The sequence below is a fragment of the Hippopotamus amphibius genome, chromosome 2 (genome assembly GCF_030028045.1).
Source record: "Hippopotamus amphibius kiboko isolate mHipAmp2 chromosome 2, mHipAmp2.hap2, whole genome shotgun sequence".
Taxonomy (NCBI): Eukaryota; Metazoa; Chordata; class Mammalia; order Artiodactyla; family Hippopotamidae; genus Hippopotamus; species Hippopotamus amphibius.
In genome coordinates, this window is record NC_080187.1 from 60,250,144 (window position 1) to 60,266,340 (window position 16,197).

A 16,197-nucleotide genomic window follows, 5' to 3' on the forward strand; every position below is an offset into this window, starting at 1 on the left:
ACAGCCTGGGTTTAAACACCTGTCATTCTCACTTGGCCGACTCTATGACCTTGGGCATTCGGTTCAGCCTCGGTTTGTCATCGATAAAAAGGAGATAATCAGAGGAGCGGCCTCATCAAGTTACTGTGAAAAAGACATTATCTAATACATGTCAAATGCTGAACCCAGTGCTAACAAGTGCCAATGGTGGTTACTATTATGGGGAACTTCAACAGACAGAGAATAGGACTGGGGAGCATCCAGAGGCCAGTTGCAAGACGTTCAGGAGAACAAAGCCTGAGAGACAGGCCAGGGCTGATGGAACAAACCAAACACAGCCCCGGTGCCCGGACATCCCCTATCGCACTGATGGCCTGGGGGGCTGAGGGTGGCTTCTCCCAGGCCTTCTCCCTCTTTTAACACCATTTGCTCTAAGGTAGTGCCATATACTCTTTTTGAAATCAGTGAACACCAGACACCTGTGGATGGTTTTTTTTTCAATTTTTTTATTGATGTATCGTTGATTTACAATGTTGTGCCAATCTCTGCTGTATAGCAAAGTGACTCAGTTATACACATATATACATCCTTTTTTAAAAATTCTTTTCCATTATGGTTTGTCCCAGGATATTGAATATAGTTCCTTGTGCTATACATTAGGATGTTTATCCATGAATGTTTAATTTTTAAAAGAGAATCAGCAACAGCAAAATCAAGATGAAGTCCTTTGTTTTTTTAATAAATTTCTTTATTTGTTAACTTATTGTCTGTGTTGGGTCTTCATTGCTGTGCACAGGCTTTCTGTAGTTGCGGCGAGCGGGGGCTACTCTTTGTTGTGGTGCACAGGCTTCTCACTGCAGTGGCTTCTCTTGTTGTGGCTCAGGGGCTGTAGAGCGCAGGCTCAGTAGTTGCGGCGTGCAGGCTTAGTTGCTCTGCGGCCTGTGGGATCTTCCCAGATCAGGGATGGAACCCGTGTCCCCTGCATTGGCAGGCGGATTCTTAACCACTGTGCTACCAGGAAAGACCCAAGATGAAGTACTTTGATCTTGAAAGATGGAGAAATAAAATTGTTTCTTTTTTCCTCAGTCCAGCGCTAATTTGTCCTAATCCTTGGAATTCTTCACACAGATATCCATGAGTGGCCAACTAGGGCCACTTAGAGAAGTGACTGCTTCCCAGGGTGGAGCAACACTGTGAGGGAATGGGCTGCAGGGCTGGGCTGAGAGAACAGGATTCACAGGGCCGACCTGTCCCTGAGGCAGCCCAGCACCATCCCTCCCTACTTCCCTTCCCCAACCAGGCACAGAGCTCCCATTTCTGGTGCCCTGGCCAACAGGCCAGACCGGGAGAGCGCCTTAGCTCTCCTGCCCCACCAGCACCATGGCTGGTGCAAAGAAGGCCACTTTGGGTAGAAAGGTGAGGCCAGAGTACTGGATACTGCCCCCTTGGGCATGGAGAGGAAGGGAGAATGCTGAAGTGTGGGGCGCAGAAAGTGGGTACCATCCCCACCTGCTGGAACTTCTAAACCCCAGTCTGAGCCCCTGAGGGCCCCAGTCCAAGGCAGTTCTTAGCCCCACCATGACCTGGGTACCAGCCCCACATCACAACCATCATGACTCCACCATGCTCTCTCTCATCCTCTTTAGCCACCAGCGGCCCACCCTGGGAGCCACATCTTCAGGGACTTCCTCTGGCTTCCCCTTGGTGGACACATCTGGAGGAACAGGCTACCCAAAGCCAACTTGGACCATGGGAGCAGTGGACTCAGTGCTCCTCCCGCCAGTTCTCTTTCCAGTGGGCACCTCCTACTGTGGGGCAAGTCATCAGGGGGCTGCCCAGGCTTGACCGAGCATCCCTTGGACTGATGCCTGGGGCATATGTTGTCCCGGGGGGATTGTTTTCCCTCCTGCTGTGCTCTCTCCCTCTCTCACTCGCGTCTCCTCCCTGGCTTCTGTGAGCTAATCAGGGAGCAGGAGGGGGAGGAGGGAGGCTGCTTGCCTTCCCCGTTATCTGCAGCAATCCACGGTGACTAATGCTCCCAGTTGGTAAAAAGGCAGTGTAATCAAAACACTTTTTTTTTTTAGTCCTTAAAGTTAGTCATTCTCCCAGAGTGGAGGAAAAAAAAGCCCACAGCAGGCACCATGAAATGCAAGCTGAGAGACTCACACTGCAGATGAAACTAAAGCATTGGCCATGGCAGCTCCCTGTGGGTCCGAGGCTTGGTCCCTCCTCCTCAGGGCCCTTTGCTAGCCTTCCTCCACACCCTCGTTTGTTCTTGCTTTCCCCGATATCTGGGCTGTCTGACCCCTGAAGGATGACCATGCCAAGAGGGGAATCTGCCCTTTCCTCTCACCCTGCCAGGTGCTGCCACCTGCTGGTCCTGAGAGCTTCAAACTGGAGGAAGTATATAAAAGCTCCCAGGCTGAGGCCCAGTGTCAGATCTTTTGTTAGTTACGTGCCTGGTCATGTGCTGCCCCTCCCTTCACCCCAACCTGGCCATGGGCCAGGTTGTCCAGGTTGGAATCTCCATTTCGCTACTTATTGACTATGCTTCATGCTGCTGATAATGACAGTACCTCATAGAGTTGTTGTAAAGATTAAATGGGAACTGCTTAGAATAGTGTGCCTGGCACATCATGAGTGCTCAATTAACTCGTAAAAATAATAACAAAATAATAAAGTGGAACATATACCATCCTTACTCATCCATGGCAGACATTGCTAATCAATCACAGAATTTCCCCACCAATAGAAGATTCCCCAGAATCCTCAGCACATACTCTAGCACTCCCTAGACTTGCGTGTGGGGAATCTGGAAGAGGGTGTATGTGACAAGCTCAGAGATAAGGATCAATGGGGAGAAACTCCTTTCCAATTACTGCATGAAAAGCTTCAAAGAGAAGTCAGGGGTCTGATGGCAGAGCTAGTTCTTCAGCTGCTTTCTCTCTGGGAAATAGCTTTGTCCCCTAAAGTAGATCTCTGCCACCTGAAAACTTATTGGACTTCTGGCTGAGGCTTCTGGAGAGGAAGCAGTAGTCACCAGGCTTGACACCAGGAGCAGCTACCTCTACCCAAATCTCCTCCACTCTCTGCTTCCACTTAGAAACTGAATTTGCTCATTTTCTATTCCACCTCACCCCTTGAAGGGCCAAGGTCAACCTGTATTGTGCTGTGCTTTGGTTACAGAAGAGAAAGACATAGCTCCCAACCCTGGGTCTGGAGACCCTGCAGCTGAGTTCTCCACAACAGTGGGAGGTGTTTGTGCTTCCTTGTGCTCAGCTCCCCAGGGATCAATGCCACAGGGCATGCCATGCTCACAGAGGGAAGCTTGTGGGTCCACACGTTAGCAGGATGCCTGCCTCAGCCCAGCATCCACCCTCAGCCCAGCAGGCTTCGAGCTGAGCCAATGAGCCACAGGTAAGGAGACAGAGCTCAGCTCAAAGCAGGCACTCTCCTTACAGACCCCTGGGAGGCCAGCACTCTTTCCAGTCCCCTCAAAAGACCTGCTGGCTACATGAAAGGTTTAGGGTTGAAGGTAAGCAGCATAGCCTTAGTAGGATCTCAGGCTGAATCCTTCCATCCCACAAGGTACATGTTTAGCTTCATTCCAAGACATCCATTGTTCCTCAGAACCGCTCACTTCTCTGGGTTTGCCTCTGTTCAGGCCCCATCTCACATGGCTTCCCCATTCTCCTGTTTCTTGAGGGTCTCTGGAGTCAACAAGACAGTTGACTTGGATTCTCAAAATACTGGAGACTTTAGTGATGTGATCCATCCACTCATCTTCTAGACAAGGGGACCAAGGCCCAGAAAGGAGATGTGACTTGTCTGAGGTCAGCTGTAGGGTCAAAGAACTAGAGCCCAGGACTTCTCCAGATTCTTAGTCCAGGACTCATCATTCTTGCCTTGCAGGACGTGGTTTCTACCCCACAGCCCTGAAACAGACTTGCCCTGGGTTATGGCGGTTGCCTCGGTTAATACTTGGAAATTCTGTAGCACTGTAGGGCAGTAACTAGAAGAGACAAAGTAGGGGGAAAGGAGGAAGCAGGTGGGGGAGTCATCCACAGGCGCTGAAATTCCAGGAGGCTCATAAACACAAAGCATCCTCCGTCCACCCATCACATCCCGTGCAAAGCAGCAAGGACTGTCCCTCCCTTTGCCCACACTCTCTGCCCCGGTTGCCCTTGGGTGACTTCTCTTCTTCCTCTTTACTCTTCAAGGCTGCTCTAGTGCTCATTTTGGCCTGTTTCCTGAGGAGTAACGTGGTGATGAAGCCGATCTGTGTGATATGCCTGAGGGCCCACTCAAGAATGGAACTAGAAAATATAAATGAGAGACTATGTCCTATGGACAATGTTCTGAGCTGCCCTATTCCGCCGGCCAAGCCCTCCACCTTGCCCTGGGAGGTTAGAACAAGTTAGCTTAACTACTCTCCAAGCAGCCCCTATAACACTAAAGCCCATTTGAAGGAGGAGAATTCCTAGAGAGAAGGCCCTTGGGGGCCCAGCAGTTACCAGCAGCCTCACTGCCTGCTGCTCTCTCTTCTAAGGCATGGAGGTTTTGGGGGGTGAGGAAACCAACTTGGCCCAGAATAGCTTAGGAGGGACTTTGGAAGACCCACAGTAAGTGAGCTGCTTGCCTGCAACTCAGTCCTCTTCTCAGCCACAATAGGTTCCCTCTGCCTGGACCCTCCCCAGTCCTCCTCTCAGACACACCTGGCAGCCTGATTTGCCTTCAGAATGTGGCTTACACATTGGCTCCTCCTAGAAGCCTTTACTAAAACCCCATGTGCAGTTTGGCGGGGCGGGGGGCGCTTACAGGCTGCCACAGCACCCTGTTCTTTCCCAATATATAGTATTACCTAGTTGCCTGTTTTCCTCTCCCTCCAGGTAAGTAGCTCTGGGAGGGGATAAGGGCGGGATCTGTACTGCTTTTTCATGATTGTATCCTCGAAGTTAGCTCAGTGCCTGGCACATTGTAGAAGCCCAATGAATATTTGTTAAATGGGTGAGTATAAAAAATAGGGCTATTCACATCATTTGGGTTCTGTAGTGGGGAGCACAGAGGGAAGACTGGAAGACTGGGAGCAACCCCTACTCTTCGTCCTCTTTTGTTGAGTAAATCCATGGAACATTACAACCTGAAAAGCACCTATTCTATTTCTATTCAGAGCTCCGTGCCATCTTGGGACGAAAAGATCCGTTTGTTTCTTTGTTTGTAACAGGTAACTACGTACAGGGTACAAAATTTAAAAGATACAAAAGACCATACAGTGAATGTAAATCTCCCCCACACCCCCTCCTCCATCGCTCCTCCCCCCCCACCCCCGCTCCTAATCCTAACCCGCCCCCACCACACACACATACACCCACCCCCGCTAGACAATTAATTACTGCTGCTGTCCCTGGATGAGAAATCTCTTTACAGACAAAAACTAAGGCAAGCCCCGCTTTAGCAACACATGTAGTCCATGGAAGACTTTTACCAAGTCAGTGTTTAAGGCACAAAACGCACCCAGGGGTCCTCATGCCCCCGCCACAAGCTGAGTCCTCTGGCGCCCCTAAGCCAATGCATGAGGGTAGCTGGCCAGGGCCACTCCACGCAAGCGAAAGGCAGCGGGAGGGTTAACGCGCCGGGCCCCACCCCCGCCACGCCTCTTCCGGGCAAAGGGGGCGGGGCTCACGTCACTTCCTGGAGACTGGCTGAATCCGGAAGCGATCCCCCAGGACCGAGTTGCAGCTGAGGACCCCGGCGGCAGGGCCAGGTTCGGGACCATGAGCTGGTGAGTGAGGCCCAGGCGGCGGGGGCAGCTGGAGCCCCCGGCCTGCAATGCGCTTTGCCCTGCGTCCGTCCGAGTTGACTCCCTTGGCCCGCGCTTCCCGCGGACCCTCCGCCCCGGAGTAGGGTTGGACTGGCCCCAGCCCTTGGGGTCGTTCAAGGGGCCTTCCTCTAGTGCTTTTCTGGAGGCTCCGGCTCTCGGCAGGCCTCACCGGGAAGTGGGGCGAGGGATCCCTTTAGGGTGGGACCCCGCGTCTGTTTCCTAACTCTTGTTCGGAGTAGCCGGTCCCGTCCGTCTTCTCTCTCAGCTGCGTGAAGTGAGGGAGTACCCTCTTCTCTCCTTTTCTAAATATCCTTTGAGAAATACCCACTTCTCTCTCCCCCGTGGGCGTCTCTCCACCACTGTCAGGTGGTCCTCACTCTGGCAGCCTGGGCCCAGTTCACGGATCAAAACTCCTCTCTTTCAGATGAGTAGCCTTTGCCCCACGTAGTCTTCAAGAGACAAAACTTGCTTCTCTTTTGGAAGGGGCCAGAATTACACAACGCCACTCCCAGTATGGGATTGGACTAATCTTAATCGTTTCCAGGGCCATTAGCCACTCATTTGCTTTCCCTGTTAAATTAACATAAGTAAGCTTAAATGTTAGGAGAACTGTCAGGCCATAAGAAAAGAAGCCAGGAAGTCTCCAAGTAGTAGAGTCACAACTCCAGAGCTGGCAGGTGCATTGCTGTGGATCTGTATGATACCTGGCTCATAGTAAACACTTGGTAATGTTCGATGGTCGACTTCTTTTGTAAGACTCGATTTGCTCAAAGGACCTTACCTTCGGGCCTAAAGGCCTGCATATCCACAGCCCAAACCTCAGGGCATCCAACTATGATGTGCCTATATGAATGCACTGAGCCCCAGAGATGCACAAGACGAATCAGTCCTTTTGGAATCCAGGTTACATTAGTGTAGGAAATATGTTTGCCACTCTGTCCTCAGAGTCTAGCCTGTTTCTTTACGAAAAGAGCATGATAGCTAGTTATGAACGAGTGAAGATGGTGGAATATTCTTACGGAAGGCTCTTGCAGGCTCACACTTGGCCATCAGTGGAGACTTCGCTCTGGCCACAGCAACTGATGTCTTTCAGTGTCAAGAACAGCTCTGTAATGTAAAATGTAAGCCGTTTCTGTCCCCTCCTCCCCTCTGCTTCTTAGACAGAGATTGACTGACAGATGTCAGACAGTCAGCGCCAGCACGTGGAGGGCAGCCCCCAGCAATTCCCTAACAAGCGCCAGCAGGAGCTGCTTCTTTTCCCTTCACCTTTGCTCCAGGAGGCCGATAGGGGGCTGAAGCCTTAAAAAGCTAACTTTCCCATCTTGTTATAACCTAGTTAGTGATGGGCATAGTGGCAGTCCTTCAGTTCCCCTTCCTAGAGGAATTACTTCCTTAAAGGGTCAACCCGAGTCTCCTTACTTTGTGGTGTAGATGTCTTCTTGCCTGCTGCATGTTGAACCTTTGGAGTTCTCTTACCTACTTTTTCGAAAAGCAGACAGTACAGGTGCTTTACATTGTTTAGATTGGCATTTACAATTCTTAAGAATGAATCGATCTTTTCTTCACAAATCAGGAGAAGAGTAGAGCAGAGACCACTAAAAGTTGAGGATTCTCTGGGTGACCTGAGGCTCTTTGTTTCCACCTGTCTTACAGAAATCTTTTTTTCTGAAAAACCTGTAGCCTATTTCCTAAAGTCGTTCAGGCTGGAGAGAATTCAAATTGACAAGTAACTGTCCAGCCAAAGCTGAGATTTTATCCAGTAGAATTAATTTACCAGTACACACACATCTTGGCACCTCCTTGGACTGAGGGTCACAACCAAAAGGGTGGCTTTGTCCCTCAAAGCTGAGCTTCCTTTCTCTTCCTCCTTAGAGGGCTTCTACGTCATCTGTTGCATGGCCCCTGACCCTCTCTCCCTGAGAGGGGAACAGCACCGACGCCTGGGCACACAATTGCACTCAGTTCCTGGCTCAATGGCTGGCAAGGGGAGCAGGGCTGGGTCCTTCTGATTCACTTCTGGAGTGGTTTTCCTGCTCCCAGAATGAATCCATCCATTCATCCGAGGCTGGAATTCTCAGTGGGGGAAGAGACCAGAGTGACGTAGAGCCGTCATGGGAGGCTGATGCCCAAGGTCAAGTTCACCAAGCACATGGGCTATGCCAGCCATCATCGAATAAGGCCTAGGGGCACTCAACCCATGGTCCCCAGAGGGTAACCATTGTTCTGGGCTAGGCCGGACTTTCAAAATGTCACAGTGAGAAATGTCCAATATTGGTGCCCTTTGCACACTGTGGACTTTGCATGGAGAGTGAGAGGTCTTTGTTCTCTGCTTCCTCAGTGCATGCAGCCCGCCCACTGCCTGTTTGTTTAGTGGGCACTTGCTGCCTTCCTGCACCGTGTACTCATCCACTTGTCCACCAAACTGCCTTTCAGCAAGGTGGCCCAGTGGTGGGCCCTGCTCAGAGGAAGGCATCTGATGTTTACATCTCAGATCACTGATCTACCTCTTGGCCCTAAGCCAAGTGCACCGATCTTTCCCCTCCTCCTCCCTGTCTCCCCCTCTCTCCGTGTGTGTGTGTGTGTGTGTGTGTGTGTGTGTGTGTGTGTGTGTGTGTATGTGCATGTGTGTGTCTTTATTATGGTGTGGAGAGAGAATTAAGTAGAATTAAGGATAGTGACCTTAATCTTGCTTAGCTGTCTTCAGGAATCGTAGCCTTCCTTGGAACCACACACCTTTGTGATGATCTTGGGCTTCAGTGATGGGGAAAAAGGAGCACTGCTGGAGGGAATCGTCCTATACCTAGAGGTTCAGGAGTCTGACTCGGAAGGAAGGAAATGAAAGTCAACGCAGGTAAATTTGGTAGGAGTTAGAGAGCTGAGTTCAGGCCCTGGTTCCCTCATTCACAGTGTGGCCTGGTCAAGCATCTGATCTTTCTCCATCTTGTTTTCTCCAGTTATAGCATGGAATGGATAATCTCAGCTGACACTTTGTCATCCAGATCTGTTGTGAAAAGAATGGAAACTCTGCAGATGTGACTTCTTTTTTCTGACTCTTCTGGGGTCTTCTACCTCTGTCTGCCCCTTAAACATTGGTATTCCTCAGGGAACATCTCCCCCCCACCCCCCACCCCCCAGTTCTCACCCTGTATACCCTCCCCATCATCTTAAGGATAAAAGCCTAACTCTGGGCCGTGGCTTATAAGGCCCTTCTGGATCTGGCTGTCCCCGTTCACTCCTGTGTCCAAGCTTTTCCTGGTCTCTCATGACCCTTCTCTTCTGTACATGCTGTTACTTTTACTCCCCCTGACCTGCCATCCTCCAGCCAACATCCTTAAAGAGTCAGGGCAGGCTTCACCTCCTCTGAGGGTCTTCCCTGAACACCCTCCCATGCCCTGCTAAGCTGCGTGGGGTGCCCCTCCTCTGACCCCCGTTAGCATCTGTGCTGGAATCGTTGGCTTACTTTCCGGTCAGCCCACTGGTCGATGAGCTGTTGAAAACAGCAGTTGTCTCTTGGTCACCACTGTATCCCTAGCGCTGTTCCCGACAATCAGTAAATGTTTACTGAATGTATGAATGCGGACTTTATTCCCATTTACTGACTTGCCTTCGCTCAGGAAAAAATTTAAGATAATGTGCAAGAGCTACTGGCCACTTCTTGAAGTGAAGAGCCTCTAAGCGTGCTATCATTAACATGAAGAAGTGGCTTCCAGGGCTCTCTGAGGCTCTGTTCTCTCCCCCTCCTCTCCCCACCCTCCCCCCACCCAGACTCCTATATTCTCCAACTCCATGGTGCTTCTCGTGTGGTACTCCCACATTATCCACGGATCACAAACGTGCGCCTCTCTCCCATGTTAAGTCCATGAGAGCAGGATCTACAGCTTCTCCATTTGTGTGTACACAAACTGTCTTGCACATAGTGGGTACCTAATCAGTAATCAGCACATGAAATGGATGGAATATAAAGAAAGGACGGCAAACTTCTGCGTCAGAGGAAACCATGCATTCAGTTGCAGACATTTTCTCGGTGGAGTCTCTTTTCCTTCTAGAATTACCATTGCTATCTTACACTCATAGAGTGCTTTTAACTTTGCAAATTACTCTTCCATCCATTATCTGATATCATCCCTACATCTACCCTTTGAAGTTTTGCAGTGCAGGTGTGATTATCTCTCTTTGACAACTTATCTGAATTAACTCACCTGGCAGAACTGGCACTGAAGCCTGCATCTCCTGAGTATTCCCTGTGCTTGAAGAGGAACAGTAGGAAAGTGGAAGACCATTCCCAAGTTACCTGGATCCCAAAGGAAGGTGTCTGACTTTGCTAGGCCATATTGACACAACCAGGTTGGTGGTGTCAACCAAACAGAAAGTGGCCAGTTTTCACAGATAAAGGGATAGAGGAAGTCCTGTGTCCTGCAGACCTCCAGGCGTTCTGGACCATCTCAGCTTCTTCCTGCGACAGGGCCTCCCGGCCTGGGGCAGCCTTGTCACTCACTTCTGTGACTTTGGACAGGCCAGGCTCTCCCTGAGCTTTGTCCTCCTCTGTAAAGAGCGTAGTAATGCCTAGAAGACGGGGGGACCCCATGAGGAGCCCATGAGATTCTATATTCAACATCATCTTGCGCACAAATGTAAAAACGCTTCTTTCAGCCATTTGTAACAAGAGGGGAAGGGACCTTTTCCCTATTTGGGAGTAGTTGGAGTCAAGTATCTTGAGTCCCACAGCTTCTTAGTCAAAGGTGTTTTCTTGTATACTATACTCTTTAAGTAAATGTATCGAGGTAGCTTTCAAATTGGCAGTTAAGCCGTTTAAGTCATTTTCCCAAAACCATTATTGTGGTGGCGAATGTAGTAAGTAGAGTCCAGGATAGTTTGTTGCCCATAGATAGTGCTCAGTGAATCTTTGTTGATTTAATGCATATCGAACAGTTTTTAACGTACAAGGGCCTGTGCTAAACATTGGGGGCCGTTCAAGAGGCTTTAAGAATCAATCCTTGTCTTTGGCCAGCGTATGGGAAGTGCCAGGGGGGTCACAAGAATGTCCGTGGATCGCTAAATGTCCATGTGGCAGCATCAGGAATGACTTCAAGCAGAGGATGTGATTTTAATGGAAGTTTGACTTAGCAAGTGTGTCCTGTTGCAATGGGGAACGAGAGGGGGGTGCAGATTAGAAGAATGGTATGAAAAAAGGTGTGTGGAGACAGAATGCTTGAAGAGTGTTGGGGGCGGGCAGTCAGGAGGCCAGCTTGGGATTAGTAAATAGTGATTTGGGTAGAAGCTTCGTTGATGAGAGCTGGCAGTCTAGTTGGGGCCATATTGTAAGTGCTTTCAGTGCCACGCTGAGGAATTGAAATTGAGCCTAGGCTTTTGAAAATTGAAGGTTTTTGAGCAGGGAAGTGGCAGGGCAAACGCAATGATTTTTGTCAGGTTAATTCGGCAGTGGTCTGCAGGGTAACTCAGAAAAGAGAAAAAATGGAGTTAGGGGCAGGGTAACTTGAACAGTGGCTTCTGAAATTTTTTGACCACAACTTGCAGTCACAAATACCTTTGATATCAACAGACACACACACACACACAGACACACACACACACACACGCACACACTTGAAATGTTTCCCATTGTGTGTGTGCAATGCCCTCAGATACTTTCTACTATGCTCTATTCTGTATTTAAAAGAATGACCCACTTCAGTTGATTTCATGACTGATTTTAATAGATGTTTATAATGGAATGATGTGTAGCAGTGTAAATAATCGGCGAGGGATAGGTATTCTACACACCGCGGTTTGAAAAACACTTATCTAGGAGTTTATTACAAATATTCAGATTAGAAGCTTATACCTGTGACTCCAGCCAGGTAGAGAGAGTGTTGTTTGGTTGTTTGTCAGTGGTTATAGTAAATACAGAAGGGGCAGCTGTAAAGAACACTGACTGGTTCTGTGTAAGAACTTATTCCATAGATTTGAAAACCGTCAACCACTTTATATAGAAAAGAAAGCCCAGGTGGACAAAAGCCTAAACCAAGATGTTCCATTTATTAATAATCAGGGAGAGCAGATTAAACCAACAATGAGAAATGGGATGCCATTACACAGCCATCGTACTGGCAAAAATAGTAAATTTAGTCTGGCAAGGCCAAGTATCTGAGGATGAGGAGAGGTGGAAACTGGCATCTGCTGAGTGCGGTGGGGGGCAGGGAATTGATACAGCTGCGCCTCACACAGTCACACAGGCCTGCCCCTCACCCAGAGAAACTTCTGCACCTGTGCAGCAGGGGACCTAAGCAGAAATGTCCACTGCTTCGTTGTTTGTAGATATCCAGCCTCTGAAGAATGGGAAAATAAAACATGGTGTCCTTACATACTGAAATATGCAGTAGTCAGAATGAATGAAGTCGAGCCATGTGTATCAGCAGGGGCAAATTTCAGAAACATAAGGCCCAGCATCCGAAGGCTAGTTTCGAAATGATACATTCAATATTGTACTATGTGTCTAAAGTTTAGACCTGTAAAGCAATCCTATGTTGTGCTTATGGATTCAAACTTATATAGTAAAAGTATGGGATTAATAAACACTGAATTCAGGGTTGTGGTTACCTTGAGGATAATTGGAGGGAGGGAAGGAAATAGGATCAGGCTGGAACACCCAGGAGCTTCAGCAGTATCTGTGCTGTTGTACTGCTTGAAGAATAAGACCCGAAGCAAGTATGGCTCAGTGTTGGAATTTGACCACGCTAGGTGGTGGATACATGAGTGTTTGTTACATGTGCTCTGCTTGATAATTTTCTGAGTGTTTCCAATATTTCTGTAACTATTGTCATGCCCAGCCTGGCCAGCATCATGGCTAAGGCTGACCTCGTAGGAAGAGAATTATTGCCTCCTGTGGCCAAAAGCTGGGGCTGCCTGAGGGAGGCAGACCTAGAGGTGAATTTCTATCCAAGCCCTCCTCCTGCTTCTGGGGGCCAAACCTTCAACAGAGAATAGGAAATGGTGGAGTGAAGGCTCTTTTTAAGAATCCTGGTGGGTAAGGGACAGAAGTGAGAATAAGATTAGAGCTAGCGCCTCTGCTGGTCCAGTGCTTCCCTGAGTCTGTCTGCCTCTCAGCCAGTGTGAACCCATCAGAGTGGAAGTCAGGCTAGGGAAGGCTTCTCTCTTGCTTGTTCAGTAAGCAGGACAAGCCTTTCACCTCCGAATGCCTTATGATTCCCTTTTATAAAATGGGAAAACCCACTTTCTACCTCTTTCTGTCTTAACAGATTAGAATAAGAAGAGGTAGTAACCTGTCTGTTAAATATTAGAAGTTTCTTAAAGAGCTGCCAAAAAAAAACAATATCCAAAACACCTCCCTGAATTGCCTCCCTTCCTCTCTTTTCTTGACCTTTGAATGCTCCATCGGCCTCCAAACTTGTGTCACAAATCCTTTTACTACTCAGGAGGAGTCACCACTCAATTTTAAACAAATACATCAACTTGAACCTGGTAGTGATGATTATGGTAGGGACTGCTGTGTGCTCCCCAAACAGAAAACAACCATTTCAGGTTTCTTACCCGTACTTACCTCTGTGTAACTTTGTGCACACCCTGCATCTGGACCTCAGTTTGATCACCATAGTCAAAACACCACCACCACCATCTTTATGACAGATACTCCCAGGCTGCTTCTGTAGGCTGGGAATTGTTTTAAAGAGTAAACTCATTTAGCTTTCATAACGACCCTATAAGATAGGTGTATTATGATCCTATTTTATTGACAGAGAAACTGAGACACAGGAAAATTAGGTAACTTGTCCAAGTCTCAAAGCTGGTAGTTGGCAGAGCCAGATCTTGAACCCAGGCAATCCATGGCCTCATCCAGTGCACCGTCTCTTGTGTGACGTACGGGAGGGTAGCACGTTGAATGAGCTGACATATCAGAAGCACCTAGCCCAGAAACTGGCAATAGTAGATGCTCAATAAACGGGCACTTTAATTGCATGATCTCACTCAGCATTCTGTGATTCATTCTGTCTTTCCTTTCAGAGGTCAGCCCAGGGAGCGTGGGGAAGGAGGGATCACAGCTGAGCTGGGCGACTGTTCTGGTCCAAGTAACAAATCAGCCAAGTCACAGAGTCATGCCTTTTTATTTTTAAACACACACATACCTCCTCGGACTGGTGGCAAGCGAGGGTGGTGTTCTCTGTGCTCTGGTTTGGAATCCAGCTAATTTAGGGGAAGCACTGAGGTGGGGCCGGAGAGGCTGTGGTCGTAGGCACTGGAAATGGATCATTCACAGCTCAAGCCGTTTCCCCTTCTGATGGGGTCTCTCACGTCCTTGCTCGGGCTGAACTTTCCTTGGCCCCAGGCGTTGTGGCCAGCTGGCCCTCAGAGAGGATGGCATCCGAGGAGCAGCTGCTCCGCCGGAGCCAGCTGACTCTCCATAAGCCCTGCCCTGGCCCCGGCCCGCTCTTTCCTCTCTCCGATTGTCGAGGTGGTGGTAGCCTTGGTGGGGCCTCAGACCAGAGAAGGCAGCGACCGAGGATAGAGTGACAGAAGGATGGGGGAGGAGGGCCTTGTCCTTCCAGCCTGCAGAAGCTGCTGCCTTTCGCCCACCTTCCTGCTCTTGCCGAGACAGTGACTCAGGCCCAGACCACTCCCCGGGGAGCCAGGATTTCAGCCACTATCAACTGCCTCCTACTCTTTGCTCAGCCCTCCCTTCGTTCTCACCTCCCTCCCCTCCCCCCACCCCCACCCCCCCAGACTGTGCTCTTTGCCCAGCTGGAGATATCAAGAAGATACAGGGTGGGGTAGGCTGAATCATTCCAGGGTTCTCTCCACCCCCGGGCCAGGCCTCGGCCCATTCACGCTCTGTAGAAACAAATTCTGGAGGCCCAGTGAAGGCCAGGGAGGTGGGGTTAGGTTTTAGCTCCTTAAGCTCTTCTTGGTGATGGAGTGGAGGACTCTCCACAGAAGGCGGGGCTCGCGGGATCTGCTGGGGTGACCAGGGGATCCCCACCCAGCTGCCATCTGGGCCTGCCTCTGGTCTCTGCCTCTGCAGTGGAGGGAGTGGGGAAACAAAAGATTAAGAAACCTAGCAAATTGAAAATGCACAAGAACTGGTTTTGTAAATAGACATTACACAAGAGCAGGAGTTTTTTGGGAAAGGTTTCACTGAGACAGACAGAATTAGCCAACTGGCATCATGCTGCTAATAGAGATATTTACTGTTTGAAAAAGTATATTTGTAGCTTTGGAGAACATCCTGTTGACTTTTCTTTATTGTGAAAGAAAATAGAACCTTTTTCCCCCCTTTCCCTCTGTACACATAGAACTTTTTTTTTACTTTTTTTGAGGTGGGGCATGTTGGGGGTTGGAGAAGGGTAGGGCTGAGAGAAATGTTTTCTCCATTTTGTTGCCGAGACCAAAAATATCCCTCCTCCTGCCCTCTGGTGCTCATATTTATGGAATGGCAAGCAGAACCAAGTAAGGAATCCTACTCCAGGGGCCGGCAGCTCACAGCCTTCATAATGGCTTCCAGAACGCAGAGATTCTCTGGGGAGCAAGCCCAATCTCCTCTCTGGACCTCTGCTGACCCACTCAATTCCAAGGGGAGATCCCTGAGGAGGACTGTAAGGAGAAGGAGGAGGAACAGAAGTCCGGAAGCCCAGTGAGCTCCCCCCTTCCCCGGAGCCCCTGCTGTGCCAGGGCAGCACTGCTCTTGGAGATGCTGTGATGCTGTCACTCATGCCGCACACTTTCCAAAGCAGCTGCTTCTCCTGAGGATGTCCGTGCATTCCCGCGGAGGCCTAGAACCACAGGATGAAATCAAGAGGTCAAGGAGAAGAAGAGGCAGAAGAGTCAGTTGACGTGTAGTTGCTTTGCTCTTTCATCTCACCGTCTTTCGCCACTTGAGTGGCAGAGAATCTGATCCCTCCATCAAGCACCTTGCCCCAGTTTTCTGGCTCTTTCTCTGGCAGAGTGGAGCACATTTGCTACTTGGCAGCCTGAGAATAAACCCAGGAGACTCTTCTCCTTTCATATTTCCTCTCAGGCTCTTGAAAATGTTTTCCCTTGACCCACGGTCTGATAACTTTGCCAGGCTTTACTGCCAGTGCCAAAGGCCAGCTCTGTTCTCTCAGTCTCCACTGAATGTACTTTCCCTTGACCCTGGCTGGTACTTGTAGCTGGTGATGCCTTTTTAGGTTTTGTTTTAGTCAGGTAAGAATTGGGAGACCAAGGACAATGATATTACCTTTCTTTGTTCTTTATATAGCCTGATCTAAGGGTAGCTTTTTTTAGGACCCCTAAATCAGAGTATGGTATTTGATAGGGCCCTTGGGGCAGTGGACTCATTTTACTCATTCATTTACTCATTCATTCCCTGCTTACTGTGCGTATGAAGCCAGACTGTAAACTCCATG

General features: G+C 49.3%; 1 protein-coding gene across 2 annotated transcripts in view; it reads left to right on the forward strand.

Moving 5' to 3' along the window:
• The first annotated feature begins 5,657 nt into the window (after positions 1-5,657).
• The window catches only part of BIN3 (bridging integrator 3), a 45,875-nt gene continuing 35,335 nt past the window's right edge, over positions 5,658-16,197 (forward strand). For both annotated transcript variants that reach the window (XM_057721191.1, XM_057721192.1), the window contains exon 1: positions 5,658-5,761. In XM_057721191.1, the coding sequence (XP_057577174.1) occupies positions 5,754-5,761 (8 nt within the window). In that variant the 5' untranslated portion in view covers positions 5,658-5,753. The remainder of the gene's footprint in view (positions 5,762-16,197) is intronic.